The sequence below is a fragment of the Rhinolophus ferrumequinum genome, chromosome 18 (genome assembly GCF_004115265.2).
Source record: "Rhinolophus ferrumequinum isolate MPI-CBG mRhiFer1 chromosome 18, mRhiFer1_v1.p, whole genome shotgun sequence".
Taxonomy (NCBI): Eukaryota; Metazoa; Chordata; class Mammalia; order Chiroptera; family Rhinolophidae; genus Rhinolophus; species Rhinolophus ferrumequinum.
Window position 1 is genome coordinate 49,934,087 of NC_046301.1, and position 27,161 is coordinate 49,961,247.

Genomic DNA, 27,161 nt, shown 5'->3' on the forward strand with positions numbered 1-27,161 from the left:
ATATGTAGCTTTAAACACATATTATAAAAGAAGGTCTAGGCCGGCCCAGGGCTCAGGTGGTTGGAACGCCGGGCTCCTAACACAGGTCGCTGGTTCAATTCCCACATGGGCCAGTGAGCTGCGCCCTCTACAGCTAAGATTGTGAACAACAGCTCTCCCTGGAGCTGGGCTGCCGCAGACTGCTGTGTGCTGCTGTGTGCTGCCATGAGTGGCTGGCACAGCCGTGAGACGCTATGAGCAGCCGACTGTTGACCGGCGACCGACTAGGCTCATAATACCAGCATAGGCCAGGGAGCTGTGTCCTACACAACTAGACTGAGAAACAACTGGCTTGAACCGGAGTGGGAGGGGGAGGAGGAAGAAAGGGGAAAAAAAAAAAGAAGGTCTAAAATCAATTACCTAAGGCTGAATCTTAATATACTAGAAATGGAAAAGCAAAGTACTATAACCCAAAATAAGTAGGAGGAAGGAAGTAATAAAGAGCAAACATCAGTGAAATAGAAAACAAACAGAAGAGAAAATTAACACAGCCAAAAGTTGGTTCATGGAAGATAACAAAATTGGTAGAGAGAGGATAGACCATCAATACCAGGAATGAAAAGCGGATCCCACAACAGGTCTTATAGACAGAAATGTTACAAATGAACCCCTGCCATCGAGGAGCTCTGGGCCTGGGGCTGCAGACGGATAGAGCCATAGAGAAGAGGAAAACCAGCGAAGCGTAAGGTGGGGCCAGAGATGCAGCATAGAACACCAGAGGCGGCTACAAACCACTCTCACATAGTCAGAAAAATTCTCTATTCAGTCACAAAAAGACACTTTTGCTTTTTAAATCCTAGTCAACACCAATGTAAGCCAGTCTGCTGGAGCTAACGTGCACAATGCCTGGTTTAACAGATGCGGAGTCGGGGGGCACACAATTGCCTTGCACACTAAGTGCGGCTACGCCGCAAGCCTGGACTTCCTCCTGCAGTGACGGGGACCCACTGAGGCAGTGTGACTCCAATGTCACCATCAGTGCTGTGCGTCAGGTAGACAGCAAGGTGTCGTATGGAGGCTGGGGCAGTGTGTGGAAGCGTGTGGTGCTTTGTTTTGTTTCATCAGGAAACAGAGTGTCAGGGAGGGCAGGCGACAGAGCAGAGAACACACCAGGCAGGCCTGCGCTGAAGTAAAGGAGCACAGAAAGGGACAGAGGAATGAGAACTGTTCAGGTCACAGCCCCCTGACTTGGGCTCACTGGACCACTGGATGTGACACCCTGCTTCACGGGACAAGCCCGGCAGGGACCCACTGCAACAGTCGTCCTGCCATCCAGTAATGAGACTCGCTTGGCCCGTGACCCAGAAGCTGCTAGAGAACCGCCTGCCCTCGCACAGCCCACATGGTCAGGCTTAGCAAGCACAGTGTGAACGGCGGAGTCCTGACTCGGCCACTCGGAGGGTGAGGACAAGCTGCCTTCACACAGGCAGTGCTCACACATGTAGCACCTTCACCTTCCCACGTCACTCACCTTTGAAGGTAAGGAAGGGTTTTTCGTGAATGGGTCTGAGGTAAATGGGTCGTTCTTCGTCTGTTTCTTGAAGAAGTCGTCAGGGGCAGAGCCACGAAACGGGTCGCTTTCTTTGAAAGGATCTCCTCCGAAGGGATCTAGAAAGTGTTTTGGCAAGTGAGGAAAAGAATGCCCCATGAATAAACATTATGTTTAATGAAAGAACCAAAATATGAAAGAATACGTAACTGATGCCATTTATATGAAATTCTAGGAAAGGTAAACCCATAGTGACAGAGAGTAAGTACGTCAGTGGTTGCCAGGGCCCTGGGGAGTTGCAGGTAGGTGGCACAGGGGAACCTTTCAGGACGATGGAAATGTTCTCTATCCCTTGTGACTGTACACATTTGTCAAAACTCATCTCACTATACACTTAACACTGTAAATTTTGTTGTGTATACCTCTCAATAATGCTGATTTTAAAATAATAAACAACGTTGGCAAATCAGATTGGCAAAACGTTGGCAAAAGCAGATTAGTGGTTGCTGTGGTCTGGGGGAGAGAGATGGGCAGTGATTGCTAATATGGATGGGTCTCCTTTGGGGGTGAGAGAAATCTTCTAGAACTAGGAAAACAGGTGGTAGTCGCAGAACGTTGGGAATGTACTAAATGCCAGTGAACTGTTCACTTCAAAACCGTTAATTATGTGTTATATGAATTTCACTCCAGTAAAAAAATAAAATAAATAGATAAACAAACAGGCAGAGTGATCCCAACACCACGCCCACGGTGTGTTCATTCCCCTTAAATGTGGGATGTGGGTGGCTGGAGATGGCGGAGAGCCACCTTCACCAGGAGGGAACAGGACACTAGGCTTTCGTGCAATGCAGATGGCCGTCGTCCCCAATGCACACTGCCGCCACCCCTGGGATGTGTGGACAGCAAGCACTACACAGGACCCCTGGACGCTGCCACAGGTGATACAAGCAGGCACAAGAGACCACGTTGCCGTGGGTGTGCCCTATCGCCGGGCTACCAGGAGCTCCTTTGCTAGGCACCTAGGCACCAGACTGTGAGGTGGGGGACAGCATCGCTGCCAGGCTCCTTCAGAAATGAACCGCCCTGCTGCCAGGTGGGGGGGGGGGGGCTGGCAGAGGAGGCTGGAAGGTGTTTCCAGTACCGTCGTCTTGAACGAGGAGCAGGATTATGTGAGGACCAATCCACGAAATGGGTCTTTTAACAAAGGCTTTTGTGTTTACCTGTGGAAGCTGTCTGTCGTTCTGCAAAGGGGTCGTGCTGGAATGGGTCACCTAGATTAGAAGAGAGACGACGCTTAGCTCTACGGTAGACATGACCCTGGCATGTCAAAGTGGGAGAACAGGGGACGCCACTGTCTGAGGTTTTCCATGGTAAGGACATTTCAGAGGAAATGAAAGGTACTGTTGGCCGCTCAACACAGGCCAGAGTTGCAGAAAATGTACAATGAGCCAGGAATTCATTCTTCTCTTTCTATGGCACGTGTCACTCCTGTATCTCATCTCCCTCTCATGTCCCTCGGCTACAAGCACACGGGCCGGGGGCTGCCATTCCTCGGCCACAGTGTCAGGCCTGGAGCCAGGACGAGCTCGGTACGTCTGAGCCTCAGGAGCTGCCTGGTGCACCCTGGACCAAAGGTCCTTCACTCCAAATCTGAAACTGGAAAGGCTCCCGTTGCCGCACCCTGCCTTGGCATTTTTCTCAGAAACATACAGATAGCCTTCCTGGAAATACTGTTTTGCTCTGGAAAACATAAAGAAACTTAGGAAATCTTGTTTCTAGAAATTCTTATTCTTGACTCACGTGTGGCTTTGGGTAAACTCGCCACTTAAGGCCTTAGATTTACGTGGGGCTCTGTCATTCATTAGGCAGTTTCATAATCATTACTACATCTGATTCTTTTACCAATCCTGCGAGGGGCGCGAGGAAGAATCTGCGCCCCACTGGTGGGAGGGAACTCAAGTGTGCAGTCTCAGGGCCAGGCCGTGAGCTCTTCCCACCTCAGCCCAGCGCCTCGGCTCTTTACTTAACTGGGTGAGGTGACAACTCAAGAGGCCCATGAGGCTCAAAGAATTCCTTTCCTCTTCCATTTCAGTGGGTAGTATCTCCCAATTATTCTAGTCACTAGATAACCCTAAATGGCACAAACTACACAGCCTTTCAGTGAGAGAGTGGATGCCAAGTGCGATACCTTTGAAGGGATCAGCTCCTTTAAATGGGTCGGATTTGAAGGGGTCTTCTGCCTGGAAAGGATCCGGATGCAATTCTTGGGTGTTGTTGCTAAACAACAAGGCTTTATTTTTGAAAGGATCGTCCTAAAATTTTGTGAAGAGACAGGACAGGGATTTTGTTATTTCAGATTTAAAGAAAAGTACAGAATTCCATACCTAACTTGTATATTTCCCCTTTAAGTGGTGTGATCCTAATGAGAATGACTTTTAGAAAAAAATCATTGAAGAAAGACGGACTTTAGTTAATATTGTGTCAACAGTGATTCATCACTTGTGAGAAATGTACTGTATGCTGATAACAGGGGAAGCTGGGCGTGAGGTACATGGAAACTCTCTTTACCATCTTGGCAATTATTCTCTAACACTTCTAAAATAAAAAGTTTATTTAAAAATCACTGAGTGGAAGCAACCCAAGCATCCATTGACAAATGAATGGATAAACAAACTGTGGTACCATGTTTCCCCGAAAATAAGACCCAGCCGGACAATCAGCTCTAATGTGTCTTTTGGAGCAAAAATTAATATAAGACCCGGTACTATATTATTATATTATATTATATCATATTATATTATACTATACTATATTATATTATATTATGTTATATTACATTATATTATAAGACCCCGTCTTATATTACAGTAAAATAAGACCGAGTCTTATATTAATTTTTGTTCCAAAAGACACATTAGGGCTGATTGCCCGGCTAGGTCTTATTTTCAGGGGAACACGGTATACACATGCAATAGAATATCATTCAGCCTTAAAAAGAAGGAAACTCTAACATCTGCTACAATGTGGATGAACCGCGAGGACATTACACTGAGTGAAATAAGCCAGACACAAAAGGACAAATACTGTGTGATTCCACTTACATGAGGTCCCTAGAGGATCAGATTCATAGAGACAGAAAGTAGCTGGTGGGTGCCAGGGGCTGGGGGAGTTAGTGTTTAATGGGGACAGAGTTTCAGTTTGAGAAGATGAAAAGTTCTGGAGATGGATGGTGGTGATGGCTGCACAACCTGAATGTACTTAATGCCACTGAACCCTTAAAGTGGTTAAGATGGTAAATGTTATGTTATGCATATTTGACCATAATTAGAAATTTTTAAAAAAAATCATTCAGTCTGAAAAAAGTCAATTTTTGGAAATGTCAAGAAGAAAATGTAACGAGCCACCCAACTGCAGCATGGGCCTCTTCAAATGTGTGACCTCCCTTGGTCACCTTTTCTCAGAGAGCGTGTAGGCATTTTACAAAACGCTGTTTCCACACCAAGGAGCACGCTGGCTATTTACATCCTGGGAGGAAGTGAGTGCTTATGCAGTTAGAATTACTAGAGCATACGATACTTTGCATTTTTTTAAAAAAGTGCTTATTTCTAGAAACAAACAAGCATATTTAAATCAAAAGAAAAAGATTTGCTTTTGAAGAGCACATTTTTATAACGGAAAATGGCCTGAAAGGGGGCGGAACAATATACGCGGGAACAATGCACTTGATTTAGAAATACTGCGTGTATTTTGGTTAATAAAGACATCCTCAATGAAAACATGAAGGTTTCACTGTGATAGTAAAAAGCACAGTGTGCTCCCTGACTCTGGTGAATGTGTGGGCATCTGTGTGGCTGGCACACGAATCCATTATTCTAACTGACCAAAAACAAATAAAAGAGCTGGGGCTTCTGTCAAAAAACAGACAGTGGTTCACAGGGGAACGACATCAAGGTACCAAAGGAAGATTCCTGATAAGGCTCCCACCATGTGGGCCAGTCTACCTGCAGCGGCAGGGCGGGGGGCGAGAAGGTGGGGGGCAGGACGGATTTTCAGAGGCACCGGGCTAACAGGAAGCCATGGACTTTGGAAAAGCAAACCAACACCCCTGGTCTCTGATGAATAGAGAGCGATTTTTTCTTACCTGGGAAAGGTTACTGGAGCCTGCAGCCACAGGGCTTCCCAAGGTGGGGAAACCACGCCAGATTCTTAGGCAAGTAAGTACAGAGGTCTGCAAGCACCGCGTCTGGCGGCAGAGCGCAGTCCTGTGAGGACGTTGTGGTGCTAATGACCACAAGATGGGTACCCAAGGAGCACCCGATGAGGCTCTCAGAAAACATGATGGAGAAGTCCTAATCTAAGGAAGCCTGGGAGCCAGGGGGAATATAAGCTTCTCACACTGCGTGATGGGGCAAGGTGTCTGCTCCAGAAAGATCAAGAGGGATGACGATCTGGATGAAGCAGGGAGTTAAGAATGACGGCTTGGCCTCAGAACGGAAACTTCTAATTCGTTTTTAATTGGCACTGATTTACTAATTGGTTGGGTTTCTTTGTTTGGGTTTGGTTTTTTAAATGTTTTCCATCGTTACTTGGAAGGCTGCCAAATACCAGTGGAGAATGGCAGAGAAGAGATTGACTTTAGGGGCTCTGGCTGCGAGCCCCCTGAAATGAAAGTCATGTCTGCAATCTCTCTCTCAGGGGCAATGATGTGCCTGAGGCAGCTACTGTTTCCTCCCCTTCAAAGGAGAAGCCTCAGAAGACCCCAGCAACATTCATGTGGTTAGGGGAACCACCGGGGGTTTGGATTCCATTTCACACAGATTCAGAGCAGAAAACTACATGCCCCGTGGAACAGACACCATAACCTCCCCCGTCCACTGACCACCTACCAACGAGCATTGAGCCATCTGCCAAATCGGGAGATGCAAGTGCAGCAGACCAGCACGGGGTGAGGGTTACATCCCCTGGCAGAGGTAAAATACCTTCGACAACGAGTTCAGTGACCAGTCTCAAGTTCCGCACTTCGTAGGAAATAGACTGTGAAACAGACAACTGTGAAAGGGCATTCAAGGGGTTTCTGTGACATTCCTTCCTTTTTAAAGGGGACTGGGCAGTGGGATGCTGGCGAACCAGCTCTCTCAAAGAGTCCTGATGGGCAGCTTCTGCCAATTCCTGGGGTGTAAATACACCATGGCTGATTTCAAGTTACAGGTTGAACAACCAGCTTACAAAATTCCTATTTAATAATCAGCGCTGGAGCTTCAGGAACACGGGCTCCCGTGGGCTGCTGGGGGCTGGATGCAACAGACAACCCAGGTTCTCAGGATGAGTTCTGAGCAAGGTTTAAGTCTGGATGACTTATTACCTACTTTCTACTAGAGGCTGATTGAGTACTGACAACAAGGGCAAGAGGCCAGTATACTCTTGATCTAATGAGAGAAGCCATATCTATGGCCTTAAGAATCCTGTGCCTTTTGGAGAAAGTATCATGGAGTGAGCTTAACACTAATTCAGTAACCTTAGAAGCGCCCAGGCTTAGAAAGCTGTAGCTGCACCTCTTTGGTTAGACTATTCTCAGGGAACTAAACCCCTCACTTTCACCCCCCTTTGAAGAGAACTAAGAGCTCTCTCTCCTCTGGAGCAGTCTTGAAATGTTCAGGAGTAAATAAAAAGCCCTCTTCAAAGTGTTCATTAAGAAATGGAAACAAACCAAAAAAAATGCTTTAAAAACTGTATTTGTACAACAAGATAAATATAGTTTTTCTTTCAGACACTGGTTGCAAGTTTCTATGTAACATCTGACGTCAATGTTCCAAGATGAATCGACTATCATGTAAACATTGCCCTGCTTAGAAGACGAACAAAAATAAAAGATAAAAAAATCTGGGGGGAGGGGAAGAAATCACTGGCCACTTGTAAACTGCCATGTCATTGCCAACTTTTATCCAAGGCAACCAATCTTATCAAAACCTGCCAAAGGATTTAAGAGTGAGGTGTTCCCTGAACTAGGACAGAACCAAACAAGCTGAAAGCCATGTGAGGGGACCAGTGACAAAGAGGGAAAGTAAGAGCAGGGCTGCGAAGCGGACAGACACACACCGAGGGAGCCAGACGCCAAGTGGGAAATTCTGCCCCACGCAGTTCATGAAGAATGGATGTTCGTAATCTATAGTCAAGCTGACATGGGCCCAAGAGCAGATAGAGAAGTGTCACCTGTTTACAGTTCCATAAGAATGGGGATTCTAAATGGCAGAGGGAAGCAGTGACAGCCAGAGATAGGAGACACATGAGAACATCACCAGCGTCTTCTAAGCAATGTGGGGAAGGAGGCTGTTTCCCCATAAACTCTTGGGACTGAGTACTTGGCTACTGAGAAAAGAAACATGTCAAGGAATGAACATAAAGAGCTAGTCTTGCAAGTGAGAGAGAGAGAGAGAGGCTGTATTATTACAGAGAGGAAAGGAATCCAGGAAGCAAACAGGGCAGGGAGCAGGAAGGCTCAGAGGGGGAGCCCTGGAAGAGAGAGGCGCAGTGCAGGGTGAGCTGCTAAAGGCTCTGGGAGCGAAGCACAACACATCCATTGAGATCAACCGCGTCCCACTGGCGCCCTCAAGAGCACAGAGACACTCTCCTGGGCCAGACTCAATTGGAAACAGCATGCGCCAGGTCTCTGGGCTACAATGGCAGACTCTGGTGGGAACAGGGGGACATGACAATCTGAAGAAAAAGTAACACTTGCTGGATGCCAGCACCCTGAGAGCCCACAGCAACCAGAGAGGCCCAGAGTCAGGATGTTTGAACTAAAGTGCTGAGGTTTCAAATGTAACTAGAATGTCAGGACAAAGGCCAATTCAGAGGTGAGACAGCAATGTCCCAGGAGGGCTGGCATTTTCTTGATCTTTATCAATACATTTGATTTTCAAGGTGCTCCTTGTGGAAACAGACACACACACACACACACACACATCCCTTCCCCCAACAGTGGGATGAGGGTTGCACAACATGTGAGATCGATCCAAGTCTGGTGAGGTTTGGGAAGCCATCCCCATTTGGGTGGTTGGCCCACAGAGATGGAAGTCTTTAAAAAGTGGTTTTACAAAGGAAGCAGGCCTGTCCCAGGCTTTGTCGCAGATGCCAGGATGGAGCGTGGCCACGTACTCTGGGCTGCAGGGCTGGTGGGGACTCTCAAAGCAGCAGTGAAAACGAGAAGCACCCTGCACTTGGATAGAACAAGGCTGGCAAGTGCTGGACCAAGTGGGCAGGGCATTCTCAGATCCCAACGTGGGCCCTAATCCCAGGACTGGAATACATTTATTCGACCTTTACCATGGCTCCAAAACCGCCCCTCTCTGTCAGGGAGACGCCCTCGCTCAGGTCGGCTAAGTTGGTCAGGCTGGCGCCGTGGGCCCCATCGAGCGCCTCGTCGTACTGCTCCAGGCTCCTGTGGGCTTCCTGCTGGCTTTCGTGCAGCTGGGCGAGCTTGCTTCTTGCCTGGACAACAAAGACATCACCAGCATCAAGTGGAGTTCAGGGGGGAAGTCGCAGGTGAGACCTTCTTTTCTCCGACTATCCAACCCCGAGCAATTCACGTGGGTAACTGAATTAGCCATCTAAGGAGTAGAGGACCCCAGTCGCCACGTTTACAAGAAGTGACTGCTCATAAACTAAGACGATGCCCTTCTCACAGCCCTAGGAGGCCTCTTTGTATCCCCAGCCCCTGAGGGAGGCGCCGGTTCAAACAAACATTTGTTGATTCTGAACGAACTGAAATTGGACAAAACCCAGATTTACAAGCTGTTCAAAGTGATATGAGACAGTCATTCTCTTTTATAGGGTGTTTATTACCTTATTTATTACCTCATTTGCTCCTCCTTGTCCTGGAGAAGGCACATGAGGCCCGGGAAAGGAAGACAATCTATGAAGTCCCACAGACCCAAGTGTGTACCTTAAAAGTCTCATACACACTGCGTGATCTCAGGCTGGGGACCTGAGATCTGCTTCCTCCTCTCATTGGAAATGATGGGTAACACCCCCAGGGTCTGGCAGGCTGGGCAGCAGCTACTGTTATTATCATTGTCATTATTACTACATACACTCATATGTTGGCTCCTATCTAGATTTTACAAATTCTAAGGTCTGGGGGGCGGGGGAAGGAGGCCGGGTAGAGAGAATTTGATAAGATAATCCTATCGATGTTAATTAACAAGAAAGCACAATTTGGGTATTAAAGCCCTAGTATGTGTTTGTGATTAACTTTTGTCCATAAACTGGCAAAAAGGAGCAAAGAGGTCTCTTTAGTCAAGAAAGGAAGCACGAATAGCCATTCCGGTACTGCCGAGGGCACATGTCACCCCCACTCTGTAGGGGGGAGACCCCAGGACCAGCAGAGACCCCTAAGCTGTCACACATAGAGGGGAGCAGGAAAAGAGCCCCCCCTCTGCCGGCGAGCAGCACTGCAGGCCACGTGGCTTTTGTACCGGAGCAGGACCGGGAGGGGGTGGATGAGGGCCCCAAAGCTGGTGACGCTCATCACAGGGTGCAGCGTCTGTGACGTGACGGCCTTCCAACTGCACTGGGACCGAGACGCCGGGCCACCTCTCTGACCCTGACTCTTCCGCTTGTGCGAGGACCAGGCTGTTAATTTGATGTCCCCACCCAGCCCCTGCCCACTCCCCGAAAAGGAGGTGTGCTCAGGTGGGGAGGGGCAAAGACGGGGAGGCCCAAGTCAACGTGATGCTGGAACATATGCTTGGGGTTCTCATCGTTTAACCTCCAGGCCTGTTTCCAAGAGAACATAATGCGAGTGAGGAAACACGGGGCCTCGGCACAGGCAGTCGGCCCTGCCAGTCACACACACCGACATGACATGACAGCTCGCGGCAGCTACTCTGCTTCGCAGAAGCCCCCAGAAGACGTCGGGCCACAGTGGCCTTGGCAGAACCCACGCCCAGGGAGATACCTGGTTGATTTCGTCTTGCGTGGACTTTAGGGACTTGATGATGGTTTCCAGTTGAACCTTCCCAGCCTGAATGCTCTGCTCCAGCTGGGTCTCTTCCTGCTGCAGCCGGTTCAGCTCCGATTTGGCCCGGTTCAGGTCATCCTCCTGGGACTTCAGGTCGGATTCCTGAGACTGGATCTGGGTCTTCAATGAGGAAATCTGAAACAAGATGAAATGCGGCTCCGAGAGAGAATTCTGTCCTCAGTCCTGGGTGGAACTACCCCAAGGGAGGCTAGACACCTGGTTTCCTCACAGGCCCTTTCTCCACACTCAAAACAAAGACAGAAACAACAAGGCAGACGTGCTCGCCCCATGTGACTGGCAGGAAGTTGCTTTGGGATAAGGAGGAAATGGAACTGGGACAAGCACAGGCAATCTGACTGTCCCCAGGGGCTGAACACCCCATTCCAGGTCTTAGAGGGTCTTACAGTCTGCTGAGGCTGCAGCCTCCCTGCTTTGTAACGAGCACTGAAGACAGCAGAGGAGGGAAACAGGCACGCTGGGATCCCCGGGCTGGGGGGCACGGGCCATGGTGGGGTGTCCACATACACGGGTTTGTGGGGATCGAGGCCGTTCACTTCTGCCACTTGGCGGCTAAGACTGAAGTCAGGCCCCAAATATGTGGACAGGTTTCTAAATGGCATGTCCAACTACTCTCTTAAACCAGCAGGATGTCTCCACAGTATGCTTCAAGGTCATCAGGAGCTCCCAGGAGCCCTTGGGAAGCGCCCCCCCATGTTGGGCGTGGACGGGACTCACCATCTGAGTCTCATCCTGGCACTTCTGCCTGACGTCGCTCAGCATGTCTCTGAGCTTGGTCTTCTGCTGATCCATTTCGTCCAGGCGGTCCTGGGCGTCCTGTTTCTGAGCTTCCAGCTCTTGTAAACTGCTTGTTTCCCGGTCTAAGTCATTTTGTAATTCCTACGGAAGGAGAGTTGTGTGGATTTCCTTGAGCCTGGTGAGCACAGGCCAAGCTGAGACAACGGTCACAGGGTGAGCTGGAGCCCCCTGGACATCCACGCGCGGGTGGGGGGGTGCGCCCTGTGAATATGTGCATCTCGGCTGGGTGGCCGGGCTCGATCTCTCCTTGATTCCCTCAGCAGGTATTTACTGATGGCCTAAAAGAGGCCAGGTGCTAGTAGCGGGGCTGGGTAAGAACAGCTCTCCAGTGACCTGCGGCCGGGGCAGGGGCTGGGGTAGAGGAGTCACCCGAGCACAGAGGAGCTGAGATGAAAGGCACAAAGAGACAGCATGAGCACTGTCAGAGTCACGGGGGCACGGAGAGACCCGGAGTGCCGCTGCACAGGTGGAGAAGGCCCATGGAAACACCACTTAGGGCAGACCCGAAGGACAAGCCGGCAGCAGCAGGAAAAAGCAGCAGGGATGTGGCTGTTATCTCAGACGTGCCCGTGTTCACCAGTCTCAAGTAAATCCAAAGACCCACCAGAGAGGCCCAGTGGAGGGGGCCCCGAAGAGGGGCAAAGGGAGCAAAGGGCAGCAGGGTGAGGGAGGCAGAGGCTGCACGCGATTCTGCAGCGGGAAGCCCCTGCAGGTCATTCAAGTGTGGGAGTGGGACCTGTTGCTTCTCCATTGCTAAAGCCCTTCCAAGTCGGCTGTATCTACAGAGCTAGCCAGTGCAGGAATCCTTGGCCCTGACTACAACAGTTCTAGGAAAAGCATCACAGAGGTGTATGAAGCATGTGAAAACGTGCAACATCTGTGACAGCAAAACAATGCAAATTCCGCCAGGCGGGGCTGGCTGCTAACTTCCATGGAGCTTGATAAGCACCTCAGGCTCCGAGTTCCACTGTGAAATGAACAACGCATGTGGCACATGTGTTTTGCACGCTGGCATTCGTGCAAACAGGAAGGGGAGAATATGCATAGATGTCTCTCCTTAAACATGTATGCGACCTTTCTGGAAGGCCTCCTGGGAGCTAATTGACTGCGCCTCTGGGGACCAAGGGGAGAGCGGGAGGCTTCTCGTCTTTGATTTTCAACCAGGCAAACGTCTTGTGGAATGTCTTATCTGTCTGTAAGATAACTAAAGCTGGAATAGAACGGCAGAGGAGAGTGTGGCCTAAGGGGCTGACAGAGGGAGCCAGGTGGGGAGGGGGTGCAGACTGGGCCCAGGGAGAGGTGACAGTGATCTGGGCGAAGTGGTGGCTATGGAATCAAAGGAAGGGGTGGATGTGAGGGTTCCTGTGTGGCGGGGGGAGGCCGGGGTGGTGAGGCCAATCCCCAGGGCTTGCCTGGGCAGCGGGTGGCTGGTGCCTTTTTAAGGCGAAAACTTGAAGGAAGTGCAGGGTCTCCCTCTCCCTGCGTTGAGGACAACAACCTCACGGCTCTTTCTTCTCTTGAAAGCCAAAACACATCTCTGAGTTATTTGGGGGAGCTGGGTTCTCTGCTCACCACTCTCCCTGACCCTGACCTTCAATGCGAGGAACAGCTCTCGAGCCTCACAAGTTTGGGACGTAACACAGAATGTTTGAAAGGGAGTTGGTGGAGGAGAGTCTAGATATGTGTTTCCCACATCTGAGGAAAGGACAGTTGATGGGGAAGGGAGAAACGAAGGAGGAAGAGGGTCAGGCCCGGCGTGGCAGCCTGGGGGAGCAGGTGGCCAGCAGCCTAGGCCATCAGGAATTGCCCTCATCCTGTAATGGAGAAGGAGCCATTGAAGAGCACTGCGGGGACGAAGACCCATCAGCTCGTGGTTAGGAAGGGTGCTGGGGTCAGAGTATCTGAGCAAAGAGAAGACAGAAATAACCCAAACGACCCACAAACTCAATGCAATCCACGCCAGAACCCCAGCTGGCTTCTGAGTAGACACTGACAAGCAGATTCCAAATTTCAAAAGGAAATGCAAGGGATCCAGACTAGCCAACACAGTCTTGAAAAAGAAGAACAAAGTTGACAGAGTCTTAGATTTCAAAACTTACTACGAAGCTACTGTCACCAAGACAGTGTGGTACTGGAATAAGGAGAGACATACAGGTCAGTGGGGTAGAACTGAGAGCCCAGAAACAAACCCACACATCTATGTCCAACTGAATTTTTGACAAGACTGCCAAGACCATGCACCAGGGGAAAGAATAATTTCTTCAACTCACGGTGCTGAGACAACTAGATCTCCACATGCAAAAGAATGAAATTGGACCTTTACCTCACATCATACACAAAAATTAACTCAAAATAAATCAAAGACATAACTCTAAGAGCTAAAACTGTAAAATTCTTAGAAGAAAACATGGAATTAATCTTAGTGACCTTGGATTTGGCAATGGATTCTTAGATATGACACCAAAAGCAAGAACAAAAAAAAAGGAATCCATGAATGGGGCTTCAGCAAAATTTAAAAGTTTTGGGTTTCAAAGGGCACCATCAAGAAAATGAATAGACAACCCACAGATGGAACACAATATTTACAAATCATATGTCTTATAAAGGACGTATATCTAAAAAACATGAAAAACTCTTATAGCTTAGCTATAAAAAGACAAATATCCAACTAAAACAATGGGCAAAGGATCTTAATGGACTTTTCTCAAAAGAAGATATAGAAGTGGCCAATAAGCACATGAAAAGATGCTCGATGTCATCAGGGAAAATATTCGGGGCTCTGAAATACCGCTCCACACCCAACAGGAAGGCTATAATAAAAATGGGAAATAAGCGTTGGCGAAGATGTGGAGAAACTGGAATCCTTATGCATTCCTAGTGGGACTGTGAAGCGGTGCAGCCACTTTGGAAAACAGTCTGGCAGTCCTTCCAAAGGTTAAACATAGAGTTATCATATGACCTAGTAATTTCACTCTTAGGTGTAGACCCAAGAGAAATGAAATCCTACGTCCACACAAAAACGTGCACATTATGTTTATAGCAGCTTATTCACAATAACCTAAAAGTGGGAAAACGCAAATATCCATCAACTGACAAATGAATGAAATGTGGCCCAACCACACAATGGAATATTACTCAGCCATAAAAAGGAATAACACTGACATGCTACAACATGAATATACCTTGAAAACATCATGCTGAGCGAAAGAAGCCAGACAAAAAAAGCCATATGGTGTTATGATCCCATTGGCATGAAATGTCTAGAATGGGCAAACCCAGAGACAGAAAGCAGATTAGTGGTTGCCAGAGGCTGCAGGGACGGGGATGGGTAGTAACTGCTAATCGTTATGAGGTTTGTTTTGGGGGTGATGGAATTGTTCTGGAACTAGATAGAAGTGATGGTTAAGCAACATATTGAATACGCTAAAAACCACTGAACTGTACGCTCCAAAAGAGTGAATTTTACATTATGCGCATTACACATACATGCATCTCAACAAAGAAAACAAAAAGCCCTGCCTATGATTATAGGGAACATAACAAAATTCACCTGGACGCCCCCACCGAGCTCTGGTTTCCAGTGAGTGCAGGACTGCCTTCCGTTGCCCCCTCCTGCCACCACTGATATCCTGTCGTCTGTGATGGAAACTCCCTGCGCTGCATTTGACACAGGTCGACCTGACCCGAAGGAGTACCGTGCTTACCTGCACCTCGTTCGTTTTCTGCCTGATGGCCTCTTCCTTTTCTCTAATGTCTTGTTCCAGTGAGTATTTCTCCCTGAGTGTTTAAAGACATTTCACGAGAGCACAGACAGAGTCAATAAGTCAACTGTCACCACAGTGCAGCCTCTCCCCTCCACGTCTCAAGACCCGATTCCATCCATCCCCAGCGGCCCTTACTTGGTGAGGGCGGAAGTCTAGGAAAAGCCCCAGGGACCATCCCCCTACGCGTGATCCCCTCCCCTGGGAGCATGGGGGGAAGGTGTGGATGCGACGACACGCGGCTCCCCACGTGGCCACAGGCACCCTTGAAAGCAGTGTTTTCAGAGTCAGAGTGATGCCCACGGCGAGAAGGACCTCCCAGACTGAGGGGCCACGGAGGAAGGAGCGTGGTCGGCCTCTCAGAGCAGAAGCAGCCCCTGGCCACATCCAGTGGGAAGGGAGACCGCAGACCCATCGCTGTGAGGAAGTGGATTCGGATTCCTCCCACCCACACACGCCCGCTTCGGTTGACACCTGACCTTGGCCCTGTGAGACCCTGAGAGCTGTGTGCTAACAAACGTGTGATGTTAAGCTGCTACATTTGTGGCAATCTGTTACACAGCCAGAGCAAAGTAACTGTCTTCACTCCCTTACTGAATGAATGAGGAGGGCCCACTGCTCTGAACCACCGAGTGCCGAGGCCACGGGCCACACCGCGAGCAGCCCCTACCCGCATGGAGCTCCTAGGCCAGTGGGGGGGACAGGTGACAAGTCAATGCACAAATGAACACAACCTGGGGCCACAAAGGGAAATCAAAGAGGGTAAGGAAAGGGAAGGGCTCTCCCGGGAGGCGTCCTGTGAACGGGAGACGCGGGGGAAGAATGCTCTAGATCACAAGAACAGGAAGGCAAAGCTCAGCTGGGGGAGCCATAGTGCGAGGTCTGGAGTGATGCAAAGTGGGGTGGGGCAGCACCAAGTGGCAGTGAGGGTCTCTGGCCCCAGGGCTACCCCGCCAACCCCGTGAAGGAGGCTGTGGCTGGCCGCTGTGCACACAGGCGCTCGCCCGGTGGGGCCTTGCCTGACTCCGCAGCTGCACACAGCTACCAGCAGCAGCAACCAGCATCTCCTCCTTATGGACTGAACGCCTGTGTCCCCACTCAAGCTCCCATGTTAAACCCTAACCCCCACAGTATGATGGTATTAGGAGGTGGGGCCTCTGGGAGGTCATGAGGTGATGAGGGCGGAGCCCTTGTGAATAGGACCAGCGCCCTTATAAAAGTGACCCCAGAGCGCTCCCTCACCCCTGCTGCCATGTTGAGAAGACAGCGAGAAGACAGCTATCTATGAACCAGGGGGCACCCTCAGCAAACACCAAATCTGCTGGCATTTTGATCGTGGACTTCTAGCCTCCAAAACCATACGAAGTGGATGTGTGTTGTTTAAGCCTCCCAGTCTACGACACTTGGTAACGAAGTCCGAACACACTGAGACACCCCACAGGGGCTGCCTCAGCAGCAGGGACATCGCTGTCCCACACACCCTGCCTCCTCCACCACCACCCAGCACTTGCACAACAAAAAGGCCTTCTTCAGGACACTTGCCAGAAATGAAACAACTGTGACCATCTGAATATTCACTTCCACAAGCCTAAGAGCTACCTAACAACACAATGTCCTCCTTATATCCAACCCATTATGACTGGATGACACTGCAAGGGGAGAGGCGTGTCTCCACACCTCCATCAGTAACAGCCTACTGGGTCCCTCGCGAAGCTGCCAGCTGGGGGCTGCTCCAGGCCCGGCCTCCTGCACACACCTGCCTCTCACCTGCGCAGGGAAAACACTCCCCACTGCCAGAGGCTGCACATGTGCAGATGCTCCCCTGGCCTGACTTGGACACTGGTGCCCTATATCCCTGCATCAGGCCCCTTTCCTCCTCCACCTGCAGTCCTGTCTAACAGCCCATGTGGGCTCTGGCCTCCATCTTCACAGACCCTCTTAGCCTTGCCAGGCTGCCCGTGCTGATCCCTGGTTTGGAAGACATGGCCCCCGGAGCCAGCAAAAGGTTGGAGACCATCCTCTGGGCTGACCGTGAAGGGGGCTGTTTGGCTTCCACAGGCAGCCAAGGCTGAGGCTTTGTAACCCACCTAACTGCTCCCACCAGACATCTGACCTGCCCTTGCTTTTCAGGGCTCTGCTGCACTCAAGGTCCCCAGCTGTGAGCGCTGGGGAATCAGCCCTCTCTGGCAAAGTACTGCGATTTTCATTTTCAGGCAAATAAGCGCTCTTTCCCATGGAGGGCAAAGCGCCTCTGGCCCTTCTGCTCGGTGCCCCAAAGTAAGGAGAGTGCGCCCTCCCCCAGAATTAACTGGAAAGAGGATGCTACCCTGATAAGGATCATAGGGACACACAGAAACTGGACACTTTTTTTAAGCCTGACTCCAAGAGTGCAGACACCCTTCCAAAGCCCTCGTTCACACGTGGGGAAACCGAGGCAGTGAGTACAGGGAGTGGAGCTGGAGATCTGGATGCGAGGCCACTCTAACAGTTCAGCTGTTGTTCCTAAGCCTTTACCTGACCCCCTGAAACTCTGCTGCTTTGTGTCAGAGATAAAGCCTTTGGGGCAGGGGGGAGGGTGTTGGTGCAGCCTGAGACCCCACACACCACAGCGGCTCTGAGGACTTACAGACTCAAGCTTGTTAAGCCACTTTGGGAACTCAGGGGAATCTGTGTCCCTTAGCTTTTGCTGAACAAACTTGTGATGGTCAACTTTCCAGGCGTTTCCAAAGCCTCCAACACTCCCGATAGCATCCTGGAGTAGGGTTTGTGTGAGAGTCGGAAGGGGAAAACGCTGCCCTATTCACGTACCTTTGTAGCTGGGCGATCTCTTGACTGATATCATCGAGTTCCTTCACACCAGTGAACTCCCCAGATCCAAGAGAACTTGAGCTGTCCTGAAACCAAATTCAGACACGGCATTATGAATTATTATACCACACTGACTTCACTACACAGCATGGACTAGTAGGTCTTAGAACGAGAGGTAAAATCATCCATCTCTCCCCCACCCTGAGAACTCTCTGGGCGGCCAGACACAACCCAGGGCCCCTGCGGAAGGCTCGCGGAATGCCAGCGCCACCTGGTGGCGGACTGTGGCAGCGACATGAACACAACAGGGGTGCACCAGTGGCTACTCACCGGAACCGGGGTGCCTCTCTCTGAGGGTGGGACCATGTCCGGTGAGAGGACCTGAGGAGGGTCGATGCCTTTACTGACCTTCTGCTGAATGAAATACATAGCTAACGCGAATTGGTCTTTGCTTAACTTCCCCGTTTGCCTCGTATCGGCCAGAGCCCTGGGAGAAACGTGGGGATGCTAATTACATATCACAGACATCGGATTCAGGATTCAGCCCGAGCAATGAGTACCAGTCACGGAACCCATTCTTGTAAAATGGACGATAAAAACAACTGGCCACAATGCAATGCCTTTTCTACCGAACATCCAGCTCTGGGGAATAGTCTTGGCCCCCCACCTGAGCATCGTGCCCAAAGGCTGGCCAAGGAGGGGCTGTGGGGGCTCCCTCCTGGCTCTATCACGTGGGTGGTAGACACAATGGTCTAGGACGGAGCAGCAATTTCCATGGAAATGGAAGCTGGGCCAAGTGCACACGCAGCTCTCTAGCTGGTTCCTGCAGCCGGAGTCAACTGAAAGCCTGGGCTGCTGGTTTTCAAGGGAGGACGGCAGCAGCATTTAGGGTTGTCATCATGAGGGGCTGGCTGCACTGCACAGGACAATCCCTCCCTGCAGGGGTGCAGCTGCCCAAGTGGCCTCGTGACCACTTGTCGAGCAAGGCAGCAGCTCGACACCCTTGGGAACTGGGAGTCGGCCACTATGGGAAGGGAAGCCTCATATGATAAAGACTCAGCCTCCACGTCTGTGAGAAACATCTTCCCTTCACTCACTGCCCATTCAACAGTTTTTCCCACTGTGCAGTCACCTGCAGAAACAGCGAGACCATCTCCTAATGCGCAGCAAAGAGAGCTGGAAACGCTGAACACTCAGGCCTAAGAACTGTCAGTGAACAGGGCTGCGGGGGGAGTGGAGACCTGCCAGAAGTCACGGATAAAGTCTGGTTTAAAAACGGCTTTGCTCTTGTCACAGTGCAGGGACACCATTTCACACTGTGATTACTTCTCGTGGGTCTGCCCACGAGGGCCAGTCCTGCCACACACCCAGCACACCCACAGCAGCTCAGGCTGCTGCCTCTTCTCTCTAGCCCCTCCCCTGCCAAGGCCAAGTGCAGATGCTCCGTCAGTGTCCACACCCATCCTGGCACCACGCTCACGGGGCAGGTGCCAGACGCTATTTGGGGAAAGGCCTAGGCCCCATTTCCCCTGCAACCCCTCTTGTCCTGTTCTCTCCCCTTCGGTTATGTTCCCTTTCCCTGGGCCACCGGCACACAAATCTAGACTGTCTGTCGTTTCACTTTCTAGTGGTGACTCTAGAGCTCGCTCTGTCTGCCTTTGCCCCACTCCCTGTACACAATCCTCTGTGCTCCTTCTGTGATCCAAGCATATTCATGATTTCACTGTCATTTACATGTAGTTGTGCCACTTGCAGGTTGAGGTGTATGTTATAAATTACTTCCCTTGCACTGTTGCTTCATTTGAAGATCGGGGCATCGTGTCGCTACCTTTGAATTCCACGTTTGTCCATTTCAGGTGACAAAGGGGACTGTTTTACTGGTTTCTTAAAGGGGGAACTGGATCTGAAGGGGCTGTGGGCGGGCCTCCCCCAGCTGCCTTGGTGACTGACGTAGGGCGTCATGTACTCCTTCAGACAGGACGGCCCACTTTCGGGGGCAGGGCTTCACCTCACAACATGGACACCTGTGAATTACTGCTCAGTGCAGTACTAACTCACTGCTCTACTTGGAGGGCTCGCCTTTCCAGCATTACGTGGGAATTCTCTCCTTACAACGCCCTAGTGAAGGCCCAGGGCTCCGAGGACAAAGCTAGGAAGTGACTTGCACAACTGGCCAGTGACAAAAGGAGCCACTCCAGTGATGTGAAGATGGCTCTGCCTAGCCCCCAAGGAAAGTGGGGGTGAAGCCTGCTCCTTGACCCGGCCCTCCCCCAGAAGCCGAGCCACTGACCTGCCTAGGGCCGTACCCCCACTGCCCAGGGCCGCCCTGCTGGAGCCTTCGGGGCCTTGCCTGCACACTCCCCCAGAGAGGGCACGGCTGAGTGCCTCCACCCCAACCGTCTGTGGCCAAGGCTGGACCTCCTGCTCGAGTCAGCATTACCACCAGCAAGAACGGGTCCAGCCGTTCAAGCAGGTCACCCCAGAGCTCTCTAGAGGGTCCAGACAGATCTTCCTGCTGAAGAACAGTGAACTGACGTGCACGGAACACGGGGTATGGACTTTTACACGTGCACCTCGCTCAGCTCCTATCTCCCTGGCAAGGCAGCCAGTGCAGGGCTGGGGAGGTGGCCTGACCCCCAGGTCCCTCATGACACCCCTCCGGTCCTTCACACAGCACAGCCTCATTTCCACATGGCCCCTGTGAGCCCCTCACAGCCATCATCACACACACAGCGAGGCCCGCATACCAAGGAGCAGACGTCCGTCTACCCGCCCTTACCATATGTGTGCTAGAAGGTTCTGAGTGAGGCCAGAGTGCATGAAGATCTCCTTCACCTCCAGGCCGCTGACATAGCCATCCAGGTCCAGGTCGGTCTTCAGGAATATCTCGTCAAAGCGCATCTTGTCTGCTACTGGCACCACCCAGTTCACGGTTGGCTGAAAGGGAGTTTTAAAACGGTTCATCCTCAAGCTTTTCATCACCTACAAATACGCACGACGAAAGTGCTTTCACGTGCATGTTAGCAGAAAACCCTCCTCAGGACTCCAGGCGCCGAGGGCAGACAGGATCCTGGCTCTGTAAGCAGGAACACTGAGGCTAGGAAAGGTGAATGCTGGTTGGTCCGTCTCGCCCAGCGGCCAACCTGAACCTCTTTGCACCGCAGCACAGCACCCAGTCTCCTGGTGCTGAGAGGGACGTAAAGACCCAGCAGGTCCACGTGCCAATGGCCCTTCCACCCCCCACCGCCTGGGACATGCTGGCGACCTTCCAGGAGGGGCTTCGAGTATGCCAACAAAACCCTGCTCACCACCCATTTTGGAAGACCCAGCTTCTGAGAACCAGCCCGGCTCCCACTCCAGCCTTCCTGGTCTGCTGCCTTCCGTCTATAGATGCTTTCCGGTAGCTGCCAGGGGTGTCTCAGTGGCCACAATACCAGGATTCTGCACTCCATCCTTCTTTGTCCCTGCCCCGATTCCCTGTGACACAGTGGCCCCCCATGAGGTGCTGGTGTGCACACAGCACTGATGGGGAGCCTCTGATGAGCACCCCAACACCCTCAAAGAAAGGTGCTCTCTGGCAGACGGAGCTGGGCCTCTCACACCACCTGCTCAAGTTTACTTAAGAAGGGCCAATGCCATAGAGGGTCCACCGGGCCCATGCACCTTCTCATTCGGGGTCTACAAGGCCCCTTGGGCTAATTGATTGCTAACTCTGGATGTGTCACCTTTGACCTTTGGCGCTCTCATGGCACCAGGTTCCACAGCATCAATGCCCCTTTTTCTAGAGATGTTTCTCCTCATCTGCTTGTCCTGAACGATCTCCCTCATTATCCAAGTCTAGAGGGATCCTGACCTGAGCACCAGGAATCCAGAAAGCGAGGTTGGGAAGCTAGGGCACCACGTTACCCAGAATGTTTCAGGTTGGGGTTTCAGGCAGGAAATAGAATGACTGAGTACAGCAAGGAATTGATCAGAAAATTAATCATAATCTATGGACCAACGTGAAAGGCAAGGGCTCTGGCTGCAAGAGTTCAGGCAGCAAGTGAGACCCGAGTTCTACTTGTCACATTACGCTTCCCGTCTGCTGTAGATGCGTCAGAGACGTACATATAGGAGCTCTAATGAAAAAGAGGCTTGCTGTCGTAAGTCAAATGACTGGAGCGAGTTAAACCTCAGGTGCTAAGAAACCCAAGGAAGAAGTAACAACAGGTCAGACAGGCTGAGCTGAGGGAGAGAATGCTTTCTGTGTCCCGTGAGTCCCAAGAAATTACAACAAGAGTCCTAACATTTGCTGTGCAAACAGAAGGACCTTGCTGCCTGATTTCTGGGGTATTGGAGCACATCAGCAGCAAAGCCCCAATGCCTGCTTGGCTACAAATCTACATAAGACAGACCTCCCCTTAGATCTGGGTCTCCCGGAACAGACTGGCTTTAAGGCTGACACAGTTGCTGCAGGCCCCCAGTGAACAGGAACAGACCTTGGTGGTTGGAAGGGGCTTTACCCCACACCTGGCCATGAGGCCAGGACCAGGCAGCCCTTGACCTTGAGGCAGCAGGCGGGGGCAGACAGGACATTGCTGGCCTGGAGATGAAAAAAGTGGAGGACAGGGAGCAAGTAAATTGTGGGTCCCCATTCTCACGTCTGTGATTCTACGAGCTGCCCCTATTCATGGTGAAGGGGGCATACCCTCCCACCGCCACCTCAGACCCCAATAGTGGCCACTGGTAAAATCAGTCTAGTTGGAGGAGGGGGGCGGCAGCATGCTCCTGGGATCTGGATGAGGCTGGTCAACCTGCGGCCATCAGCAACTTCAGTTCCACTTGCTTCCTTGAAGGAAAACACATCACCACTAACCTAGCCTACGGTGCTTACTAAGAGCTCCTAACAAGAATTCTGCAGACTCAAGGGGGAGCTGGGTCGTCTTGGAAAGCAACAGCTCATGCAGACCTCAGAGCCTGGCCTCTCCGTCTCTCTCGGTCCCCACCCTGCTATCCCTTGGCTCACCCTGCCCCAGCCTTCTCCCTGTTTCTCCAACACACCAAGCACCCCCCACTTCAGAGCCCTGGCACAGCTTGGTGGTCCTCAGAGGCCGTCCAGCTGGCCTCGTCGACAGGGCCGTGCCCCCTCCTCACCCAGACACTTCCAGGCCAGGCCCTGTCCTGCTTTCTCATGGCTGTCGGACCTACCTTAGTTTATTGATTTACTTATTGTCTGCCTCCCCACGGAGGGCAGGAGCCTATCGCAGGGTCACTGTGGCAGCCCCTAGGACCCCCAGGACATGCTGGGCATAGCTGGAGAGCTGCTTAAGATGCCGAGGCTGGGCTGTCCAGACACGGGGCTTCTTAGCAGACAGCCAGGGAAATCAGGTTAACACCAATCAGAGAGAACACCTGTGGGCCACGCCCTCCACCTGGCCGAGGCACTGACAGGAGCTGTGCTAGCCTGTGATCAAACCACCTACTCTATTTTTGTTTCCTCTAGGGTGTGATGTGTTCTCTGAGGTCCTTGAAAATGAGCCTCCTGAGTCAGATGGTTAACTTTACAAATATCACAAGCAAGAGAAATCAATGTCTGGTTGTGCACTGCTCATTTTCACTTTTATCATATTCTGAAGTTGCGTGGTGGTGCCAGCTAGCCTTCTTGTCACATTCATTGCTTTGCATTTGAAGCCGCAGATGAGGCAGAAAGCGAAACGTGATTCCAGATGTCACTCACATTCACGTTCTTGTGTGTTTTAGACAATCTCAGAGGTGCCCTTTTACAAAGATGCTGCATTTGCCAGAACAAGAACCATCTTTTTGGTATATAAGACGCTACTGTGCGGAGACTCTGACCCCACGTGTCCTCCTGACATGAGATGGATGCCTCTCTCACTCACCTGATCATTCAATACACATTCGCTGAGCAAAGCACCAGAAATTATTCTAGATGGTGAGGTTATAACCAAGAACTAACTCTGCTCTCCGGAAGCTGCAGTGCATGCGTGTGCGTGTGTGTGCATGCACGTGCGTGCGTGTGTGTGCGTGTGTGCAGTGCGTGCACGTGCGTGGGTGTGGGTGTGTGTGTGTGTGTGTGTGTGTAAACTTTGGGATAGACGGAGGAGAAGGGTTGGGTACGCAGGACATGGGCTGTGCTGGGTAATGGTGTGGTCACACCAGGCCCCCCGATGGGGTGCCCCATGAGTGGAGGCTCATGAAGCGAGGTGTCACGGTGAGGTCTGGGGACGCCCCTCTCAGCGGAGGGACTGCCTGAGACTGGAGGGCCAGAGGCGAGAGGAGAGAGCCTGCGCAGAGGTGGGGATTTGCTACGTGTCTGAGGAAGGGTGGTATTTCTGCACAAGTGAATGAGAAAGTTAATTCTGAACCCCTGCTGCTATGGACTGCATGTATGTGTCCCCCCAAATTCACGTGTCGAAATCCTACCCCCGCCATGTGACGGTATTAGGAATGGGGCCTGTGGGAGGTGAGGACGCCGTGAGGGTGGAGCCCTCACGAGCGGGATTAGTGCCCTTATAAGAGACCACAGGGAGAGCCCTTGCCCCTTCCGCCAAGTGAGGACACAGCTAGACGACGGCTGCCTGAGAACCAGGAAGCCCTCACCAGGTGCCAAGCTGCCCATGCCTTGATCTTGAACTTCCAGCCGCCCAAACTGTGAGACATACTTGTCTGTTGTTTATAAGCCCCCCCCGTCTACAGTATTCTGTTACGACAGCCCAAATGGACTAAAATGCCTGTCACAGATATTTTTAATTTAATCACAAACATTGCCTTTTTGAGGTAACAAATTACTTGCTCCCAAGAAACATCAAGCTGGGGCACTACACCCGAAAACAGCTGCTCCAAGAAGGGACCCCGCACACTGAGGGCACTGTACCTGTGTTTGCTTGATGCTGTGCTTGGGAGATAAGCTTCCTGTGCTGTTCAAGCTGCTGACGCTGCCATGGGAAGGCGTGGAGCGGAGGCTGTCCTTGGGTGGGGGGCTGGCGGGCAGGACGGGCACAGCGCCCGGGAACACTGTCTTCTTTCTCTTGGAGGGTGGGATGAGGGCTGGGGGCAGGATGGAGGGCACTGGCTCCTTCTCGAGGGCGCGGTACACCAAGTGCATTGCCTGTAATAACAAAAAGGAATCATGGTCAGGTGGCCAGGCCAAGCCAAGGGTGGGCAGAGGGCAGCTCTAGCAGGGGCTGTAGTGATGAGACAAAGAACGCTCTTTCAGAAGTTGCTTCCAAGTGGAACGAGTAAAAATAAACCTCTTCTGATGAGCTATGCTTCCAAAGCAGGATTTTCTAAGACATTTGTTTAACCACATGAGGCTGAATGAGTACAAAAGGAATTCAATCATGCCAGACTCCATACATGTCCCTTGACTACACAGGAGAGACACTGGCTCCAGGGCTGACAACTTCCAAAGCACTGGAATTTGGAAATCTAAAGACACTCACTCGCGAGCTGTATGGCTTCAAGATATTCCAGAGATATAGAAAACTACAGAAAAATGTGTGCTGTGCTGAGGACACTCCCTTGTTTGAGGCAGGTAGAAAAAAGAAACTTTGTCTAAAACAAGGATTTAAAAGTTTGTTTTAAACTGTAACAAAACCAAACCATAATTACAATCCTCACCACTTCAAACTACCCTGGTTCCCCAAAAATAAGCCCTAGCCGGACCATCCGCTCTAATCCGTCTTTTGGAGCAAAAATTAATATCAGACCCGGTCTTATTTTACTATAATATAAAACCAGGTCTTATATAATATAATATAACATAACATAATATAATATAATATAATATAATATAATATAATATAATATAATATAATATAATATAATATAATACCAGGTCTTTTATTAAGTAAAAACAACAGGATGATGGAGAAACATGGAAAACGCTCAAAGCGAAAAGGCAGAACAGAGTTGATAGGTGGGGAAAAACACAATCGAGTACTGTTGGGTGTCGGTTTATGGGGGAATGGTAAGAGAAATTTATAATTCCCTTGGAAAATGGTTTAGATTTAACCTAGAAGTTTAAAATCTCAAAAGCTTTACACACATAGGACAGATAATAAGAAACCTCAATTCATGTATATGTTGTAAAAATCACATTTTAAAGATGTTCAAAATTCCAGAACAGAAGATGTATCCGGAATACAGTTGTTTCATCGTTTTTTTATTGCTTGGGTATTCCCAGGTAATTCACAGTTGGGGTTTTGGTTTTGGTTTTGTTTGGTTGAATAATTACTATTTATTAGTGCTGTCCTTAACTACAGGGGCTACTTCATTCTATTTTTTTTGTTTTTGTTTGTTTGAGATTTCATGGAACAAGGTAAGAAGTAAATCCCATGAATGGGAGAGAAAGGTCCAACATGGGTGTGAGGTGGAGGGGCGGGAGGAAGAGGAAGGACAGACTGACAGGGGCCCAGGGTGAGGAGGGCAGGCGCAGGGGGAGGCCAGCCCAACCCCCTGGGCAGCTGAAAAGGTGGGTGGGTTGGGCAGCGCCATGGGAAGGTGGCCCATAGGACGGGAGAGCCCTGATCCACACACAGCTGGCTCCATTGCTGTCACTAGAAGAGGGTGCGAGGACCTGGGCTCGGGCACGGGGAGCAGATGCTGCTGTGCTAGGGTACCTGGGGGGCACGTCTACACACACACCTACTTCCCAGTTCTATCTGCTGGGAAGGCTGGGGAGCAGGGGTACCCCAGGGGCCAGATTCTGGTTTCCAACGCCATTCTCCACTACAAGGCCCGGGGCTCCCTGGAGAAAGGGCTGATACAGGACTGGGCAGGGAACCTACGGGGCAGCTAGGAGCATCTTACCGTGCCACAAGGAAGTAACTGGTCAGAGAATGATGGGATGTGACCAAAGGACAAAGGAGCCATCTGGAGGAGCTCCCACTGGGCAAAACAAGTCACACCAGTAAAGGATTATAGACAGTGGAGCAGAGGACGCATCCATGAGCGCGCTCTGATACAAACAAATTCCTGAAGGTAGAAGGCCAGTGAGAGAATGTGCAAGGAATGACAAAATTACAAGATCACCACCTGCAACCACCAGAATCCCAACTGATGCAGGCGAGACTCCCAGGAGAACCAGCGGGTAAGAATCAGACAGGCAACAGGGTGCCCAGTCTCTACGTACGTCCCACAAGAGACTGAGCACAAAGGGGAAGAGGAACAGCAGGGAGAAACCCCAGCCTCCACCCTGATGGCGATCAAAGCTGCCACCGTGGTAATG

At 50.9% G+C, this 27,161-nt stretch overlaps 1 protein-coding gene across 16 annotated transcripts in view; it reads right to left on the bottom strand.

The window, feature by feature from the left end:
• EPS15L1 (epidermal growth factor receptor pathway substrate 15 like 1) overlaps positions 1 to 27,161 on the bottom strand; it is an 87,979-nt gene that overhangs the window by 30,018 nt on the left and 30,800 nt on the right. For 11 of the 16 annotated variants that reach the window (XM_033133422.1, XM_033133426.1, XM_033133430.1 and 8 more), the window contains 11 exons: positions 24,807 to 25,040; positions 20,712 to 20,869; positions 18,263 to 18,419; positions 17,933 to 18,018; positions 15,068 to 15,140; positions 11,283 to 11,444; positions 10,485 to 10,682; positions 8,846 to 9,016; positions 3,717 to 3,840; positions 2,749 to 2,799; positions 1,511 to 1,647 (listed from right to left, as the gene is read on the bottom strand). In XM_033133422.1, coding sequence (XP_032989313.1) covers positions 1,511 to 1,647; positions 2,749 to 2,799; positions 3,717 to 3,840; positions 8,846 to 9,016; positions 10,485 to 10,682; positions 11,283 to 11,444; positions 15,068 to 15,140; positions 17,933 to 18,018; positions 18,263 to 18,419; positions 20,712 to 20,869; positions 24,807 to 25,040 — 1,551 coding nt within the window. The remainder of the gene's footprint in view (positions 1 to 1,510; positions 1,648 to 2,748; positions 2,800 to 3,716; positions 3,841 to 8,845; positions 9,017 to 10,484; positions 10,683 to 11,282; positions 11,445 to 15,067; positions 15,141 to 17,932; positions 18,019 to 18,262; positions 18,420 to 20,711; positions 20,870 to 24,806; positions 25,041 to 27,161) is intronic. The other 5 variants (XM_033133423.1, XM_033133425.1, XM_033133428.1 and 2 more) reach the window with 1 other exon arrangement.